This window comes from Pichia membranifaciens (assembly GCF_001661235.1).
Source record: "Pichia membranifaciens NRRL Y-2026 unplaced genomic scaffold PICMEscaffold_3, whole genome shotgun sequence".
Taxonomy (NCBI): domain Eukaryota; kingdom Fungi; phylum Ascomycota; class Pichiomycetes; order Pichiales; family Pichiaceae; genus Pichia; species Pichia membranifaciens.
This window is the reverse complement of record NW_017566984.1, coordinates 655,041-671,025: the sequence shown is the minus strand read 5'-3', so window position 1 is coordinate 671,025 and position 15,985 is coordinate 655,041. Positions and strand designations below refer to the sequence as shown.

General features: G+C 49.7%; 12 protein-coding genes across 12 annotated transcripts; 7 read left to right on the top strand and 5 right to left on the bottom strand.

Moving 5' to 3' along the window:
* Window positions 1-274: 274 nt before the first annotated feature.
* Window positions 275-1,258, top strand: PICMEDRAFT_20204 (hypothetical protein; the record flags this gene model as incomplete). The annotated part of the gene is made up of 1 exon (XM_019162154.1): window positions 275-1,258. A coding segment is annotated over one exon (984 nt), but the record flags the coding sequence as incomplete, so codon positions are not given.
* A 737-nt stretch (window positions 1,259-1,995) lies between these two features.
* Window positions 1,996-3,108, top strand: PICMEDRAFT_33237 (hypothetical protein; the record flags this gene model as incomplete). The annotated part of the gene is made up of 2 exons (XM_019162809.1): window positions 1,996-2,405; window positions 2,472-3,108. 2 exons carry the CDS (start codon window positions 1,996-1,998, stop codon window positions 3,106-3,108), a joined length of 1,047 nt encoding a protein of 348 aa, XP_019017636.1.
* Window positions 3,109-3,176: 68 nt separating this feature from the next.
* Window positions 3,177-3,518, bottom strand: PICMEDRAFT_131474 (hypothetical protein). The gene has a single exon (XM_019160021.1). It carries the CDS (start codon window positions 3,418-3,420, stop codon window positions 3,244-3,246), a length of 177 nt encoding a protein of 58 aa, XP_019017635.1. The 5' UTR covers window positions 3,421-3,518; the 3' UTR covers window positions 3,177-3,243.
* Window positions 3,519-3,717: 199 nt separating this feature from the next.
* On the top strand, window positions 3,718-4,551 carry PICMEDRAFT_24762 (hypothetical protein; the record flags this gene model as incomplete). Its single annotated transcript, XM_019162367.1, has 1 exon — window positions 3,718-4,551. A coding segment is annotated over one exon (834 nt), but the record flags the coding sequence as incomplete, so codon positions are not given.
* Window positions 4,552-4,770: 219 nt separating this feature from the next.
* PICMEDRAFT_16391 (hypothetical protein) lies at window positions 4,771-5,993 on the top strand. The gene has a single exon (XM_019161187.1). It carries the CDS (start codon window positions 5,018-5,020, stop codon window positions 5,933-5,935), a length of 918 nt encoding a protein of 305 aa, XP_019017633.1. The 5' UTR covers window positions 4,771-5,017; the 3' UTR covers window positions 5,936-5,993.
* Window positions 5,994-6,195: 202 nt separating this feature from the next.
* On the top strand, window positions 6,196-7,410 carry PICMEDRAFT_11513 (hypothetical protein; the record flags this gene model as incomplete). The annotated part of the gene is made up of 1 exon (XM_019159809.1): window positions 6,196-7,410. One exon carries the CDS (start codon window positions 6,196-6,198, stop codon window positions 7,408-7,410), a length of 1,215 nt encoding a protein of 404 aa, XP_019017632.1.
* A 36-nt stretch (window positions 7,411-7,446) lies between these two features.
* On the bottom strand, window positions 7,447-8,421 carry PICMEDRAFT_72579 (hypothetical protein; the record flags this gene model as incomplete). The annotated part of the gene is made up of 1 exon (XM_019164241.1): window positions 7,447-8,421. One exon carries the CDS (start codon window positions 8,419-8,421, stop codon window positions 7,447-7,449), a length of 975 nt encoding a protein of 324 aa, XP_019017631.1.
* Window positions 8,422-8,679: 258 nt separating this feature from the next.
* On the top strand, window positions 8,680-9,549 carry PICMEDRAFT_72578 (hypothetical protein; the record flags this gene model as incomplete). Its single annotated transcript, XM_019164240.1, has 1 exon — window positions 8,680-9,549. The coding sequence occupies one exon, from the start codon at window positions 8,680-8,682 to the stop codon at window positions 9,547-9,549; it is 870 nt and encodes a 289-aa protein (XP_019017630.1).
* A 300-nt stretch (window positions 9,550-9,849) lies between these two features.
* On the bottom strand, window positions 9,850-12,241 carry PICMEDRAFT_16386 (hypothetical protein). The gene has a single exon (XM_019161186.1). It carries the CDS (start codon window positions 11,897-11,899, stop codon window positions 10,136-10,138), a length of 1,764 nt encoding a protein of 587 aa, XP_019017629.1. The 5' UTR covers window positions 11,900-12,241; the 3' UTR covers window positions 9,850-10,135.
* Window positions 12,242-12,701: 460 nt separating this feature from the next.
* Window positions 12,702-13,097, bottom strand: PICMEDRAFT_33725 (hypothetical protein; the record flags this gene model as incomplete). The annotated part of the gene is made up of 1 exon (XM_019162839.1): window positions 12,702-13,097. The coding sequence occupies one exon, from the start codon at window positions 13,095-13,097 to the stop codon at window positions 12,702-12,704; it is 396 nt and encodes a 131-aa protein (XP_019017628.1).
* Window positions 13,098-13,749: 652 nt separating this feature from the next.
* On the top strand, window positions 13,750-14,145 carry PICMEDRAFT_72575 (hypothetical protein; the record flags this gene model as incomplete). Its single annotated transcript, XM_019164239.1, has 1 exon — window positions 13,750-14,145. One exon carries the CDS (start codon window positions 13,750-13,752, stop codon window positions 14,143-14,145), a length of 396 nt encoding a protein of 131 aa, XP_019017627.1.
* An 81-nt stretch (window positions 14,146-14,226) lies between these two features.
* Window positions 14,227-15,729, bottom strand: PICMEDRAFT_52182 (hypothetical protein; the record flags this gene model as incomplete). Its single annotated transcript, XM_019163160.1, has 2 exons — window positions 15,557-15,729; window positions 14,227-15,457 (listed from the first exon to the last, which is right to left on the bottom strand). Exons 1-2 carry the CDS (start codon window positions 15,625-15,627, stop codon window positions 14,227-14,229), a joined length of 1,302 nt encoding a protein of 433 aa, XP_019017626.1. The 5' UTR covers window positions 15,628-15,729.
* Between the last annotated feature and the right edge of the window lie 256 nt (window positions 15,730-15,985).

The window sequence follows — 15,985 nt, the reverse complement described above, 5'->3', positions numbered from 1 at the left end:
CTGTGTTTTGCTGTTTTCCTTTTCCTCCTTTAGCACTACCGCAGCCTCTGATGTTGACTGTTGAGAGGAGTTGCAGACGTAGATCAGAAGAAAGAACAGGGCCAGACAGACAGTAGCAGGACGCACGAAGCACACACGAAGCACGCACGAACACACACGAAGCACATACGCAACAACCATGCTCAGCAAACTCTCCACACTCGCTCTTTCCGTGGCATCCCTCGGCGTCTTGGACACCGCTTTCGCCAAGTCCAGCTCGTCCTCTCCAGCCGACATCCTGCAGTTCGACAACGTCGGATACCTCGGGTATTACTACCCGGTGACGAAGATCGAGGCCCTGAGTGACGGCAACTGCTCGTGCGAGAAGGACATGGAGAACCCGTTCGTTTTCTCCGGCCCGTTGGCTCCCTTGGACGAAGAGCTCACGGTCCACTTGAGAGGCCCTCTCAACTTGAGAAAGTTCGGCTACTATGTCACCGACTCGTACTCGTTTGGCTCCAGTTCCGGAAGCTGGGAGCGGAAGGCGTACTACGACTCCGAGCAGGGCACTGCCAACAACGTCACCTTCCTGGCCAACTACGGAAATAAGAACGCATGTTTGGGCAACGCCACCGACTACGTGACCCCAGACGGCCTCAAGCTTGCGAACGACTCGCAGGTCCTCGATAACACCACCATTCCCTCCGGCTACGAGGTGACCATTGCCTCGGACATCAAGTGCCAGGGCGAGGACGACTGCGGTGCTTACAGAACCGACGGTCAGGCCTACCACGGCTTCTACGGCCTCAACAAGATGTTCCTCTTTGAGTTCTGGGCCCCATCCGACATGTCCGAGGAGCACAAGAAGAACAAGACCGACGGATACGACATGCCTGCCATCTGGTTGTTGAACGCACACATCCCAAGAACCTCCCAGTACCCAATGAACCCTAACTGCTCCTCGTGGAACACCGGAGCCGGTGAGTTCGACATCTTCGAGGTCATGAACTACACCGAGAGAAACAACTTCTACTCCACCATCCACGACTTCCAGGGCACCGACGACATCGGAACCGGCTTGCAGAATTTCGGCTACTTGGAAAGAACCCCGGAGTCTGTCATGACCGGTGGTGTCATTTTTGCCGAGGACAAGACCATCACCGTCTTCCTCTCCAACAGCACCTCCATCGACAGCACCATCAACAACTCCGACTTGTCCAATTGGGTCTCCGCCCTCGAAAAGGAAACCGAAGACATCAGAACCTTGTCCTCCATCTCCCAGGCCCCTCCTTCGCTGACAACAACCGGCAAGTCCACCAAGACCAAGTCCTCCGAGTCCACAAGCAGCGCTAAGGTCTCGTCGGTCTCTTCCTCCTCCCACAAGAACGGTGCAGACGTGCTCTCAGCCGCCCCTTCCTCCCTCATGGCCACCTTGACTTACGTTGTTTTCAGTCTTTTCTACATTTGATTCCCTTCAGTCCGGTTCCACACTTCTTCTCCCGAGAAGCTTAGAAGCTACACTACTCAAACCAAAATCCATCGCACGTATACATTCTCCTTGTTCTTTCACTTTCTTTCTTTCCCTCTTTCTCTACCCTTATTTCCTTATTTCTCCCCGACCGTCCCGCCAGCGCCTGCCGCTCCACCTTCGGACGCAAAAACTACTAGAGTTTCTTTCACTACCTCCCCTCTGTCATTCTTGACATCAGGGACAGCACGCATTTTTTGTACTAGCAATATTTACCGTCTCTTTTGAATTCTATACATCCGACCCTCTAGACCTCCAAAATAGAGGCTCATCTGGCCGTTCTGGACCGATCGGCGCGAAATTGGGCTTGCTGGGCTTGTTTGGCGGACTCGTGTCGCCAACGGAGGTGGTGGGAAAGCCATGTGTTGTTCTACTTGGTTGCTGCTGGGGTTGGCTGGAAGGGAACGGGGCCGGTGGGGCAGGTAGGACCATTCTTGACAGCAGCAGCAGTGCTTCCCCGTCCGTAGCACGTCTGTACCACATCAGCCATGTCGAACCAATGGACCGTTGACCCAGACACGCGTAGGAAGTTGCTAGCTTTGCAGAAGCAGCCAACAAACAAGAAATGCTTTGATTGCCAGGCACCGAACCCACAGTGGGCGTCGCCTAAGTTTGGAATCTTCATCTGTCTCGAGTGCGCCGGGATCCACCGTGGGTTGGGGGTGCACATCTCGTTTGTGAGATCGATCACGATGGACCAGTTCAAGCCGGAGGAGTTGAAGCGCATGGAGCTGGGCGGGAACGAGAACTGCGGCAGCTACTTCAGCTCGCACGACGTGGACATGAAGCTGCCTGCGAAGGAGAAGTACAACAACTACGTGGCCGAGGACTACAAGGCGAAGTTGGCGGCAGAGGTGAATGGCGAGGAGTGGACCGAGCCAGACCACACGGGAGAACCGTTGTTCGGCAAGAACGACGCCGCGGGCAACGGGAATAACATCGGCAACAGCAGCAACAGCAACAGCAACAGTAACAGCAGCTCCATTGCCAACGACTCCGCCAGCTCGAGAGGCCCGCAGAAGGCCGAGAACGAACACTACTTTGCAAAGCTGGGAAGCCTCAACGACACCAGGCCTACCGATCTCCCCCCTTCCAAGGGCGGCAGGTACCAGGGCTTTGGCAGCACGCCTGCCCCAGACTCGGGCTCCGGCGCCGGCAACGCTGCGGCCGGCTCTCTGGCCGGCTTCACGCTCGAGGCGTTCCAGAGCGACCCTGTCGGCACGTTCAGCAAGGGGTGGGGTCTGTTTTCCTCCACCGTGGCGAAGTCCGTGAAAGAGGTGAACGAGTCGGTGATCCAGCCCAGCGTCAAGCAGTTGGGCGAGCAGGACTACACGATCCAGGCCAAGAGGGCTGTGGAGCAGTTCGGCCAGAGGGTGTCGGAAACCGGCTCGGTGCTACAGGGCCAGTTTGCCGAGCAGCAGCACCAGAACAGCAAGTTCGGACAGCTATTCGACGGTTTGGGTGACGCGTCGATCCAAGACGAGGCTGAGGTACAGCCGGCGTTTGGGTTGAAGAAGCCCGAACAGAAAACCACCTTGCCTGGTCTCGGCGGCAACGTCAGGGCCAGCAAGGACGACGACGACAAGTGGGAGAGCTTCTGAGATCCCCGCAGTGCTAGAACTGCGTGCGAGCTGTCTTTTATATATTCATGTGTCCATGTATACAAGTAGTCGCTGCTAAAACATGTCCAAAGCCATACCGCAGAGTGTTGTCGTTGTCGCTGCCACTCCACACGTTCAACACACGATACCCCGCAGCCGACTGAAAACGGTCTTTTCACTGACATCATCGGCTAGGACATCTTCGGCTAGGACATCTTCCCCGGGACCTTCACGGCAAGCCCGTCTTTCGTGGAACGATTCCGTCCCTCTGCTGCCTCTCCGCCTTTCTTTGTCTGTCGCCATTTTCCGCATTTGGCGTGAGACACGAGATGAGGCATCTGCTCCGAGGGGAAGTCTTTTTTCCACAGGTCAGCAGAACGTATAAATATGGGGAGGCCCTGGGCAGGGGACGGGAAGTCGGTGTCTTCGGACCGCCTCCGTCTGGTTGGTCGGGGTTTTGCGTCAGCAACAGCACAGTAGACAATAGATACCGGTCAGAAGCAAGTCATGAGCCACACAGAAACAAGCACCGCTCAGGGCACGGCCCACTCTGCTGCTGCCGCCGCTGGCGGCGCAAATGCGACAGGATCCGAGATTCCGGCGGACATCAAGCCGGCGTCCACCAAGGGCTACACGGTGACGACGCAGGGGGCACACAACATCACGATGGGCAATGCGAACCCACACCAGATCCCGAAGTTTGACGACCCGTACAAGGAGCGGGAGTGGATCTTGGAACACATGGCCGGTGTGTTCAGGGTCTTCGGTAGAAGAGGCTTCACCGAGGGCTCTGCAGGCCACATCTCCGTGAGAGATCCTGTTGACCCAACCACATTCTGGATCAACCCGTTGGGGATCCACTTCTCGCTCTTGAAGGCCTCCGACATGGTCCGGGTCGACGAGGAGGGTAACCTTGTGGGCGGGAACACGTCGGCGCCTATCAACGCCGCTGGGTTTGCGATCCATTCTGCCTTGCACAAGGCAAGACCAGACATCAACGCAGCGTGCCACACACACTCTAAGTACGGGAAGGCGTACTCGGCGTTTGGCAAGCCGCTCGAGATGATAAACCAGGACGTGTGCACCTTGTACAACAACCACTGCGTATACTCGGACTTTGGCGGCGTCGCCATCGAGAAGGAGGAGGGCGAGGCCATCGCCAAGGCCGCCGGCGAGTCCAACCGCTGCATCATCCTGCAGAACCACGGCTTGCTAACCACAGGCCGCACGGTCGACGAGGCCGGCTACCTCTACACGTTGATGGAGACGTCCTGCGAGGTGCAGCTGGCCGCCGACGCCGCAGCCGCCAGCGGCAAGGAAAAGAGACTGATTGGTGACGCCGAGGCCGCATATACCGCGTTCATGAACGGCGACCCGGAGACCCTTTACATGGAGTTCCAGAACGACCTAGCCTTGGAGAAGCACTACGACGACTCGTTCATGTCCTTCACAAAAAATCAATCCGCAAAGGTGTGATGCTGGGCTTCGATGACTACACATCTTTACCTGACACGCCTGCCTGCCCTGCTCCCCTCCCATCTGCGCTAATGTATACAAGTAGAGGCAGCTCAACCCGCCACCATACACCCTGTTGTCTATATATAAACCCTATACCAAAAAAGCTAACCGACAATTTCCCCAGCAGGCCTCGAGGGCCGTTTTTCCCTGCGTTGGGCTTATCCGGTCGCAATTGCGAGGCGCTTATCTTCCCTAATCCGCATTTGGCGGATGCACCTTTCAGCGCCGGCTCTATATTGCCTGGAGCCTGGAGTGTAGGTATAAATAAGAGTGTATGGACGTGTCATCCATGGAGACGGTGTCTGATGTATGTTTACCGTTGGTTTCGGGCTCCGACATGAAACGAAAATGACGCCAGCATCGTATAGCACCGGATAGGTCGATAGTAGATATGACATCAACCGCAACAACAACAGCCACTACGCTACAAAACGTCAGCATTCCTTCGCAGGTGAAGCCAGCCAGCACTAAGGGATACACCGTAAGCAAGAGCGGGGCAGACACTTTGTCATTCGGAAATGCCAACCCACACCAGATTCCGAAGTTCGACGACCCGTACAAGGAGCGGGAGTGGATCTTGGAACACATGGCCGGTGTGTTCAGAGTCTTCGGTAGAAGAGGCTTCACCGAGGGCTCTGCGGGCCACATCTCCGTGAGAGATCCTGTTGACCCAACCACATTCTGGATCAACCCGTTGGGGATCCACTTCTCGCTCTTGAAGGCCTCCGACATGGTCCGGGTCGACGAGGAGGGTAACCTTGTGGGCGGGAACACGTCGGCGCCTATCAACGCCGCTGGGTTTGCGATCCATTCTGCCTTGCACAAGGCAAGACCAGACATCAATGCCGCATGTCACACACACTCCAAGTACGGAAAGGCGTACTCAACATTTGGCAAGCCGCTCGAGATGATCAACCAGGATGCCTGCATAATATACAACAACCAAGCAGTGTATGATGATTTCGGGGGAGTGGCAATCGAAAAGGAGGAGGGCGAAGCCATCGCCAAGGCTGCCGGTGAGTCCAACCGCTGCATCATCTTGCAGAATCACGGCTTGCTAACTGCAGGCAGAACCGTCGACGAAGCTGGTTACTTGTTCACATTGATGGAAACCTCGTGCGAGGTGCAGCTCCTGGCAGACGCTGCAGCTGCAGGTGGCAAGGAAAAGAAAATCATCCCAGCCCCAGAAGCTGCTTACACCGCATCTGTGGAAGGCGACTCAGACAAGCTGTATTTGGACTTCCAAAACGACTTGTCCTACGAGATCGCAATGGACGACTCTTTCATGACGTTCACTAAAGCCAACTAAATATAAGCTCCTATTTCCTGCTTTTGTAAGCTTAATTGTTATAGTAAACAAACTTTTCCCGTTTAGCTGCTGGAAATGTAATATGTTTCACATGAAAAAAATGAGTTTGGATTTAAAGCAAGTTCTTGTAATAGCCTCGTTTCTTAGCGTGGCTACTAATTTTCTTCAACTGATGATCACTACTTTCGTTACTAGCGGCCCGAAGAAAGTTTACTCTTTGGCAAAATCGGTTGCCACTCCGAAGTAATGGAGAGGAAGCTATGGACATCAATGATGAACGGCTGAACGATATCACAAACTACGTGGTCGATTTGCGAAACAACGATGTCTTTATCCCTACAGACTTGTCCTCGGAAAACGAACTACCAAACAACAATAATGGCAACACCACACGGACGGCATATTTAGTCGTTGATACAAACTTCATACTAAGCCATTTGTCTTTGCTAGATGATCTGGAGCGACTGTTGCACACTAAATACATGGGTACATACCAGATAGTTATTCCAAAACAGGTTGTACACGAGCTGGATGGATTGAAAGACGCAGATCGGACCATCGACTCCAGGCATTCAATTTCTCGCCTGGCACGATCAGCAATAGACTGGTGTTACTTGCATTTCCATGAATCGATGCCTACAGTTACAGGGCAGCGACTGCATGAAAGGATAGATAAAAATGCCCTGAAAGACAATGCAATATTGGATTGCTGCTTATACTTTCAAAACGTGGAAAATGGAGGAGGCAACATGGTGGTTTTGTTGTCTAACGATAAGAACTTATGTGTGAAAGCATTGGTAAATAACGTTTTAACTATCAGTTATCGTTTGGGGATGACTGCAGATCTGATTGCTAATAATGTGGTTTCGGAGCTAAACAATAACTACAATTTCGACGATTCCTCAAATCAAATGCCACCCGAAGGCCAATTCAACAGCAACGATTCTAATGTGTTAATGAATAATGATGATATGGATGTTGAACCAATTTATATCCAAGAAAACACAATCGACCTTGTTCCAGACGGGCAGGATACCTCAACGCCAAACTCTACCTCTTCTCCATATTTTTTCCACGAGACGTCAGAGGAAATATTTTCACAGGTAACAACTCTGACCCTAGAGGCCATAAAATACGCTGTTGAGAGCATTTTCGAAGACGATATAGAAATGGTGGGGTACGACGATAGCAAAATGAGAACCCTTCTCGATGCAGCACGATGCATTGTCAAAATGGGACTATCCACGTTTTCAGAATTTTTTGATAGACGAAGATTCAACCCTATGAAAATGTTACAGGATAGAGGGCAGATGCAAATATATGTTAATGTGCCCAAAGATGTGCCTTCCCTAAAAACATTTGTCGCATTTTGGACTGACTTCTTAGAAGGCATATATGCTAATCGAGGCCAAAGTCAAAAGGCAGCGTTGAGCCAAATCATCAATCATTGGCAGGGCTTGATTAAACGGCTGTAAATTACTAAGACTGTGTGATTGTGATTTGGAAAAAATTCAGGTGACGGACTCATTCGACGAAGTTGTTTTCATTCTCTTCTTATTTCTTCGCAATAAGCCTTGTAATTTTCTTTTAGTGGTTGGTTGAGTTGAACTTGATGGGGCGATGTCTTCAGTCTCTTCTATATCAGTTTCTGAACCAAAATCCTTTATTTGAACTTTTTCTGTTTCGCTTTCCTTGGTGTGATCACTGCCTGAATGTTTCCCTTGCTCATTAACAGCTTCGCTCCATATCATCTCCCATTTCGGATTTACCAACTCGAGTGACGCATTTGCTGCAGTTTGGCGATACTTGAAACTTTGCTGTATAGCATCTGAGACCGTTGTTTCCAGATACCTTGTAAGCTTTCGACTCACAAAAATCTGAGAAATATGCTTATTTTTTAACAAATCATGAACTGATTCAGGTCTCGTTCCAAAAGGATCCATCTTTTGGCAGTATGTGTATGCCAATTTTTTAATTATTTGATTTTTATTTATTATTTGGTTTGACAAAGAGTTCATGGCGTTTGATTGCAAAAGAGAAAACATTTCGAGATTAGAATACATTTGTCGAGTTAAATCTAGCTGATCATTGGTAGACATGTCTGTTAATGGAAATTTGTATTGGAATTCATTGTAAGAGAATGTGAGAATATTTGTCTGAGAGTTGAAGTGTACATTTTCTACCTCTCCTTCTTCCACTTTTGAGGAAAAAACAGGGCGGAAAGTTTGCTTGATCTCCCTCATTTTAGCCAAAATCACTGAAATCATCCGCTTATCATCTATAGAAAGATAGTTAATAGAAAATGTTTTTTCTGCAAGTTGGTCTGCAGTGCTAGCTATGAATTCTTTGGCAATTTTGTGGATATCAGTGACGATTATCTTCAAGGCAAACCGGTTTTGCTCTTCAGTCGAACCAAACAAAATATTCACATACCCACACACATCTTTTGCGGTTGCATTTTGAATGAGAAATGGTTGAAAAACCATTTTGCTTTCATTTGCAATGGGACCTGTAGCTGAAAGTGGATCTAGTGTGTAGAAGATACCTTGGCTGTAGCTCGGTCTTCAGCTTGACGAGCCGCCTCGCATCCAAAATTCTCAAGACATTTTTTTTCGTTCTCTTGAAAAATTTTTGCGTAAAGTTGACCATGCTATTTTCTTTCTTTTCCCCCTCTATAGGAGCAAACCTTAGTTGTGAAAAACCAACAGCAGTCAAATCAAGGAAGGACGTAAATACCTAATAAAATGCTGAGAAAACAGGCACGTGAACGTCGTGAATATCTTTTCAGAAAAGCCCAACAATTACGTGAACAAAATACTATTGCTAAGAGACAACAGCTTTCACAAGCATTAGCTACAGGTAAAGCATTGCCCAAGGAAGTAGCCGATGACAAAGACCTCCAGAAAGACTTTCTTTATGATGAATCCATCCAAAAATCAAACGATGAATTAGATGATGAGTATTCTGCTCTTTCGGGTCTTATTGAACCAAGAATTGTTATCACTACTTCTAGAAATCCATCAACCAGATTATCGCAATTTACCAAGGAGGTCAAATTACTTTTCCCTAACGCAGTGAGGCTCAATCGTGGTAATTACATTATGCCGACATTAGTTGAAACGTGCAAGAAATCGGGAATAACAGACATAATCGTACTCCATGAACATAGAGGTGTTCCAACTACGATGACTATATCACATCTGCCGCATGGTCCTACTGTCACATTTACATTACATAACGTGGTGTTAAGACATGATTTACTAAATGTTACCAACCAAAGTGAAGTCTATCCACATTTAATATTTGACAATTTCGACTCCAACTTGGGTAAACGATGTGTTACAATACTAAAGCATTTGTTCCCACCTGGCGTTAAGCCTGACAGTCCTCGTGTGATAAGTTTTATCAATAAGGAGGACTTCATAAGTGTTAGACAGCATGTGTATGTGAAAACTAGGGACGATGTAGAAATGAGTGAGATAGGGCCTCGTTTTGAAATGAGGATGTTTGAGGTCAGGTTGGGAACAATGGACGATAAGGATGCTGACGTAGAATGGATGTTAAGAAGATTCGTTAGAACTGGTAACAGAAAGAACTACTTAAGTGCTGAATGATCCAATATAAGAGGTCTAGTTACCATCTCATGGATGCACGTGAAGAATAAATAAGTTGGTAAGTAAATAAATATGTAATTATAAATAAATAGGTAAGTATAAAAGCTGAATCTCTCTTCCATATATACACGAAAGTATTGGTAGAATAGTGAAAAAGAATGACAAGTGATAAAACCGAACCCACTATGATTATATTTGTTGAAAAAACGGCAGGTGCTTTTTAAATTTTTTCTATTTTGTTTTTTTTTTTAAATTAGTTTAACGGGGAAATTCATAAACAGACGTTGTTGAAAAGAACGACCAACGTTGAAACAAAAAGAGAGATAGAGATAAAGGCAAAGAAAGGTAAACAAAGAGTTGATAGAACTGAATGTGAGTAAATGAAGGGGGAAAAAAACAAGCTATAGAGGTAAGTATGTTGAGTTTTCCAAGATAGTAGAAAGAAGAAAAAAGCCCAGGAAGTCATGTATTAGAAAAAATTTCGAAAGGATTTGTCATAGGAAGAATGTAGATAGTTGTATTTGTGGGAAACGAAAAATTTGAAAGTATCGATAAGTACGAGTTAGGAGAAAGAATAGGCCATCCATTATTCAGTTGGCAGATTAGCGGTTTTGAAACTCTTGATACTTTCATCGTCAGAGATCAGCTCATTTTGGATTGATCTCGAATTACTAGAAGGCAATTCATTCTTTTTCAAATTATGTGAAGGGCTGTTAAAATTGGAGCCAGGGTAGTTATTACTGTTGTAGCTACTGTTACTGTTAGAGAGTCTCATTGTGTGTCCTCCAGTGTTGACTATAGGTCTTCCTGAAAATCCTGATCTGCGCGGGGTATTATTATTATTGACGTTATTAATAGGATAATCTCGATTGTCGGATTCTAGGGCGAAGGAAGGTAAGGGAATGTAATTAGAATCGGATTTGACTGAAGGGGAGCCGCCTCTGATGATTTTATTGTTGTTGGAAGTGCTGATGTTAGCACTGGTATTATTGTTAGCGTTATTTGGAGGCAAAAGGATATTAGACACAGTTGAGTTTGATCTAAGGTTGTTTGCAAAGGATGAAGGTGCACAGTTTGAAGGCGACCGAGGAGAATTGCAGCCACAAATCTGGCTTGCAGAACTCATTGAGTTTGTTCTAGCCAATTTCTGGTTATTCAAAGACAGAGATATCGAAGGTCTTCTAATTTGGAACTTGGATTCGTGGTCATCTTGTGCTATGATATCCGCGTAAGAGCAGAACGATTTGTTTTTTAGCACTGGGCTGGAAGATGGGTTTCTCTGGTTCGTTAGAGAGTTAACGGAAGAAGAGGTTAGGCTTGTTGTCAGAGGAGGTAGGTTCGATGCGCCTGCGGGAGGAATATTTGGAGCGGAATTTTGGGAGTTCTGGGAGAGAGATTGGGAGAGGGGTTGCGATTGAGGGATTCTCCGGCTTGAGTTTGAGTTTTGGAATTGTTGGGTAAGGTTTGAAAAACTCGAGTTTGTCTGCGATCTGGAGAGCGTGTTTGTCGAGCTTGAGTTCAACCTGTAGGAGGAGTTCATTCCAAAGGAGGACTGCAAGTTGGCGATGGAAGGTCTTCTGGAGGAGGCTGCCGAGGAGTGGCCTAGGGCCGCTTCGAGGTTGGCCAGGGAGGATCTTCTTGAGCTGAAACCCAACTGGACGCCGGAGGGGTTTGCTGGGTCGTCGTTGCTCATTTCCTCCATGGGGTCGTCGTTGTTGAGGATCATGTGGGTGGTTGTGTCCAAGGAGGCCGGGATGAACGCCTCGGAGGAGACGTGCCTTGGGAGTGAGTGGGGGATTGGCTGGGCGTCGGTCAGCGGGTCCTGGACGAGTCTCTCGAAGATGAGCGAGTCGTCTGCCCGGCTGTTCATGCTGGAGCGGGAGATGGAGGAGGCCAGGGAGAACTGGTCGTTGTCGAGGGAGGACTTTCTGTCGTTGCTGGTGGCGGACTTCGAGCCGGGGCCGCCCTTGTGCTTGACGTAGTAGACGCTTTCCGCGGCGTGGCTGGAGGCAGCGTCGGCGCCCGGGTCCTGCGAGTCGTTTGACTTGGCGCTCTCGAGGGAAAGCGGGGAGTGGATGCCGAGGTTGGACGAGTGGGTAGGGTTGCTGGCGATGGTGGCGGCAGGGACGTCGATGTTCTTGGACGCTGCGGGCTTGGAGGCCTTTCTCCTGGCGACGGACGACACCGGCGATGCGGAGGCAGACGCCGCCGCGGAGGAGGGGTCAGAGAAGGAGAAGCTGCCGAAGTGGTTGCTGGAGCTGTTGTTGCCGCTGCCGTGGCCGTGGCCACGGCCGCCGGGTCTGTTGCCCAGGCTATCGTCGTAGTCGGTTGAGGAAGGAGGGGAGAACATGGTGCGCGGTGTGGAGCAGACTCAACGTTATCCGGGTGCAGACAGGGAGTGTCGTGAGTAGAACAACAAGAGGCTAGACGCTAGACGCTAGACAGAGCTGAACAGTGGCGAGGAGGAAAAGGGCGCCGGGGGATGCTGATGCCTGAGGGGATGCTGATCACACGGACAGGACACCGACAAGGAGGAGGCCACACGGGGGACCAAAGACGGGGGAAGAAGGGTGGAAAGTGTGCACTGAGCAGTGCAGTGTGTGTGTGCCGCAGCGGTGCTGCGAGCGCTGTAGTGTGGTATCGCTGTTGAGAGACCGTTTGCCTAATCTCCCTGGCGCAAGCGCCAGCGCCACTGTGCCGGCCAGCACGGCCGCCGCTTGTGTTGGTGCTGGCGGAGCCGGATTGGATTATATTTTCCCGCCTGCGCACCGCCGCACACCGCCCGGCCGGCAACCTATCCATTGTCTGGGGCCGGACGTGCTGGCCAGTGTTAGGCGCAGTACATAATCATCCGGCACAGAGGGCGCGCGGGGCAGGCAGACGGGTCGGCCACGGCCACGGCGCCGATAAGCGCGGCGCAGCAGACGGAGACACGGTGGCGGGCGAGAGACGGCGAGAGATGGCGAACCCGTGCACCGGGGGATAAAACAACGCGGGTGTGGCACGGATAGAGGAGCGGACGGACGGGAGTGATGTCATGACGATAGGGGGGAGGGGAGGGGTTGGACGGGGCAAAAGATTACGGGGATGGGGATTGATTGTTTGATTCAGCTAGTATACAATAAGAAAGAAGGGGGTTAAACAGGGCAGGCCTAGGCGGTGGCAGCAGCAGTGTACTTGGTGACGGCTCTGGTACCTTCGGAGACAGCGTGCTTAGACAACTCTCCTGGCAAGATCAATCTGACAGCGGTCTGGATCTCTCTGGCAGAGATGGTGGACTTCTTGTTGTAGGCAGCCAACTTGGAGGCCTCGGAGGCGATTCTCTCGAAGATGTCGTTGACAAAGGAGTTCATGATGGACATGGCCTTCTGGGAGATACCGGTGTCCGGGTGGGTCTGCTTCAAGACCTTGTAGATGTAGGAGGAGTAGGTCTCCTTTCTGGTCTTGGATCTCTTCTTGGACTCGGTGGCGGCGGCGGTCTTCTTGCCGGCGGGCTTCTTCTCGGCGGGAGCCTTGGATGCTACTTTCTTTTCTGCCTTAGGTGCCATGGTGTGTGTGTGTGCGGGGTGGTGCGGGGTGGTGTGGGTTGGGTGCAGGGGAGAGCAGGAAGGCCAGCAGAAGGGCCGAGCGGGCGCCCGGAGCGACACAGAAGCAAGACGCCCAGGGCCGGATCTGCATCTGTTTTTATACAACGCCCGCCGGCGTGCTCTGCTGCAGCACGGGGCCGTCAACAGCGTCCCGTGCAGACGGCCGTGGCTGCCATTGACGGCGCAACGCGCTTTGCAGAGACGATTCATGTACGGTCCGGCAGCAGGCTCGTTGCTGCAACGGGGGCGCGCAGAGACCAGGCCGGCCCACAATTTATCTTCCTCGCGTGTAAATGTCAGGCCGCGCGCTTCCCCCCACGGTATACCCTCTTGTGCGCGACAGACGTGTCTTGCGCATTTCCACTGTGCGCGATCCACCCCAGCGCCCCAACACGCATCTGGCGAGCGCCCGGGCTGCACCACCCGCCTAGTCCCACGTTTACTCCGACGCGATAACGTGCCTGCCCCGTCTGCACACAGACACTGCAAATAAATACGTTGGCATCTGCCCCCCGGCCTGGCTCTTCCCAGTCCCCGCTCAGCTCCACGTCCGCCCCTCTCCTCTCTGCTTCCGTTCCCTTGTCAATCACACAAATACAAACTATCATACAACATGTCCGGTGGTAAAGGTGGTAAAGCAGGCTCCTCTGAAAAGGCCTCAACTTCGAGATCCGCAAAGGCCGGTTTGACCTTCCCCGTCGGTAGAGTCCACAGACTCCTCAGAAAGGGTAACTACGCACAAAGAATTGGTTCTGGTGCCCCAGTCTACCTGACCGCGGTTTTGGAGTACTTGGCTGCCGAAATCTTGGAATTGGCCGGTAACGCTGCCCGTGACAACAAGAAGACCAGAATCATCCCAAGACACTTGCAATTGGCCATCAGAAATGATGAAGAGTTGAACAAGCTTCTCGGCCACGTCACAATCGCCCAAGGTGGTGTCTTGCCAAACATCCACCAATCCTTGTTACCAAAGAAGTCCGCAAAGGCCAAGGCTTCTCAAGAATTATAAGTCGTGTCGACTGTGTAAGAAATTTCTATATTTTATTTTATGTATATTAGTGATTCAGGATCAAAGAAATAAACGATCAAATTAGCCCTTCTGCTGCGAGTACAGGTCCACCACAATGTTGATGAGTGAAACCAACACCTCCGCCCCAATCAACAGAATCACCGTCAACTCCAACTGCTCGTCGTTGTTGTGGCCCAACTGCTCCTTCAACATCTGTAAAAGATCGCTGATGATCTCCAATCGTTGGTTCAACAACGCCACCCTCTGGTTGATCTCCAAGTACCCCCTCGTCGCCTGGTAGATCGGCTCGAGTTCCGGCTCCGTCCACATCAACTCGGGCGAGTCCAAAATAGACCCATGGAGGTTGATGTTGATCCGCAAAATAAACAACTCTCCGATACTCTTCATGATCTCCTCCCGACTCATCTCCACTTTACCCGTCTGCGAAATTTGCTGCGGAATATCCTGCGTATCTTCAATAGTGTTGTCAACTAACTCCTCAAACAACGATATCTTCACACTCTGCGAAATCGCATAAGATATACTCAACTTCAACATGTGGTTCGAATCGTCCCTCAAAGTGAAAAAATCGTTGTAAATCCGAGGTTGATAACTCTGCGTAACGTAATAGTTAAACTCCTCCTTCTGAACGTCCTCATCTGCAAGCTTCTCATTCTCGAACTTTGCCAAGTCGTACAAAAATAGTCTCTCTTCACGCTTAGTAAACCCCCATAAAACAACAACACCGTACTCGAAAATAAAAATGTCAGTATGCCTCTTCCCAACATCAATCACTCCACCCTCGTCATCGAGTCGAATCGATTCTTTCTTAACTCTATTAAATCCCTTATCAAATTCTCCAGAATCGTTTGATTTGTGACTCGATGAACTATTTCGTCTCCAATCCTTATATGTAAAGGGTGTATATATACACTCATCAAATAACTTTGGCGCTGTGGAGTGAATCCTTCTCTTATCTTTCAACCATCTAATAAAATCTCTCATCCTATACGAACCAGCAGTGCAGTATGCAGTAACCCTGGGCAGCATCGACCTATGCTTTTTTCCTAATCGTTCAGCATCCTTCCTTGCGTTTCTATCTTTAATCTTCTGTAATGAATATTGTCTCAATGCGGCCGCCTTATTCGTCGCAGCGTCTGCATTACTTTCATCAATCGTCGGAGACTCATAATCCAAGGAGTCTGGTAATAACTTAAGCTTCTGTGTGATACGTGATGTACGCTGAGGAGTCATGTTGGGTCCTAACGCTTTCGAAATATTCTTTTTACCTGTACTACTTATACTACTATTGCTTGCCACTCCCGTAGTCTTACCCACCGTGGACCCTGCCAACGAGATTCCAGGAGTCTTGATCATGCTGGATGCACTTGCATTCTTCTGTTGTTGAAACTCATTGTCTGCTGCATTTTGGTACGGATTTTCTGATAGCAAAGCTGTAGATTCTGTCGCTTCATCTGACATCTCTTTCTAGACTCAACTGCTTCTCTTCTTTTTTCTACTGTCAAAATTCCACTTGTAATCGGATGCCTGATGGACTGAATGTTCTCGTTCCGTAGAATGCCCTGAGCGTTATCAAATTTGATTCATGGATAACAGTTTAGTATCCCATTCTATTCCTATGACGTACACTCTCGATTATTCCAAAGGCACCTTTATTTTCCTCTTTTTTTCTCCTATGATAAAAAAACGGACCGACGCGTCGATTTTTCTGTTCCCCGATTTGATTGTCGTTCCGAGAAAAAAAATATTTCAACATGAATTTTTTTCTTTCAATTCCATTACCTTCCACTACATCTTTAATCACCATTAGTGATAATCC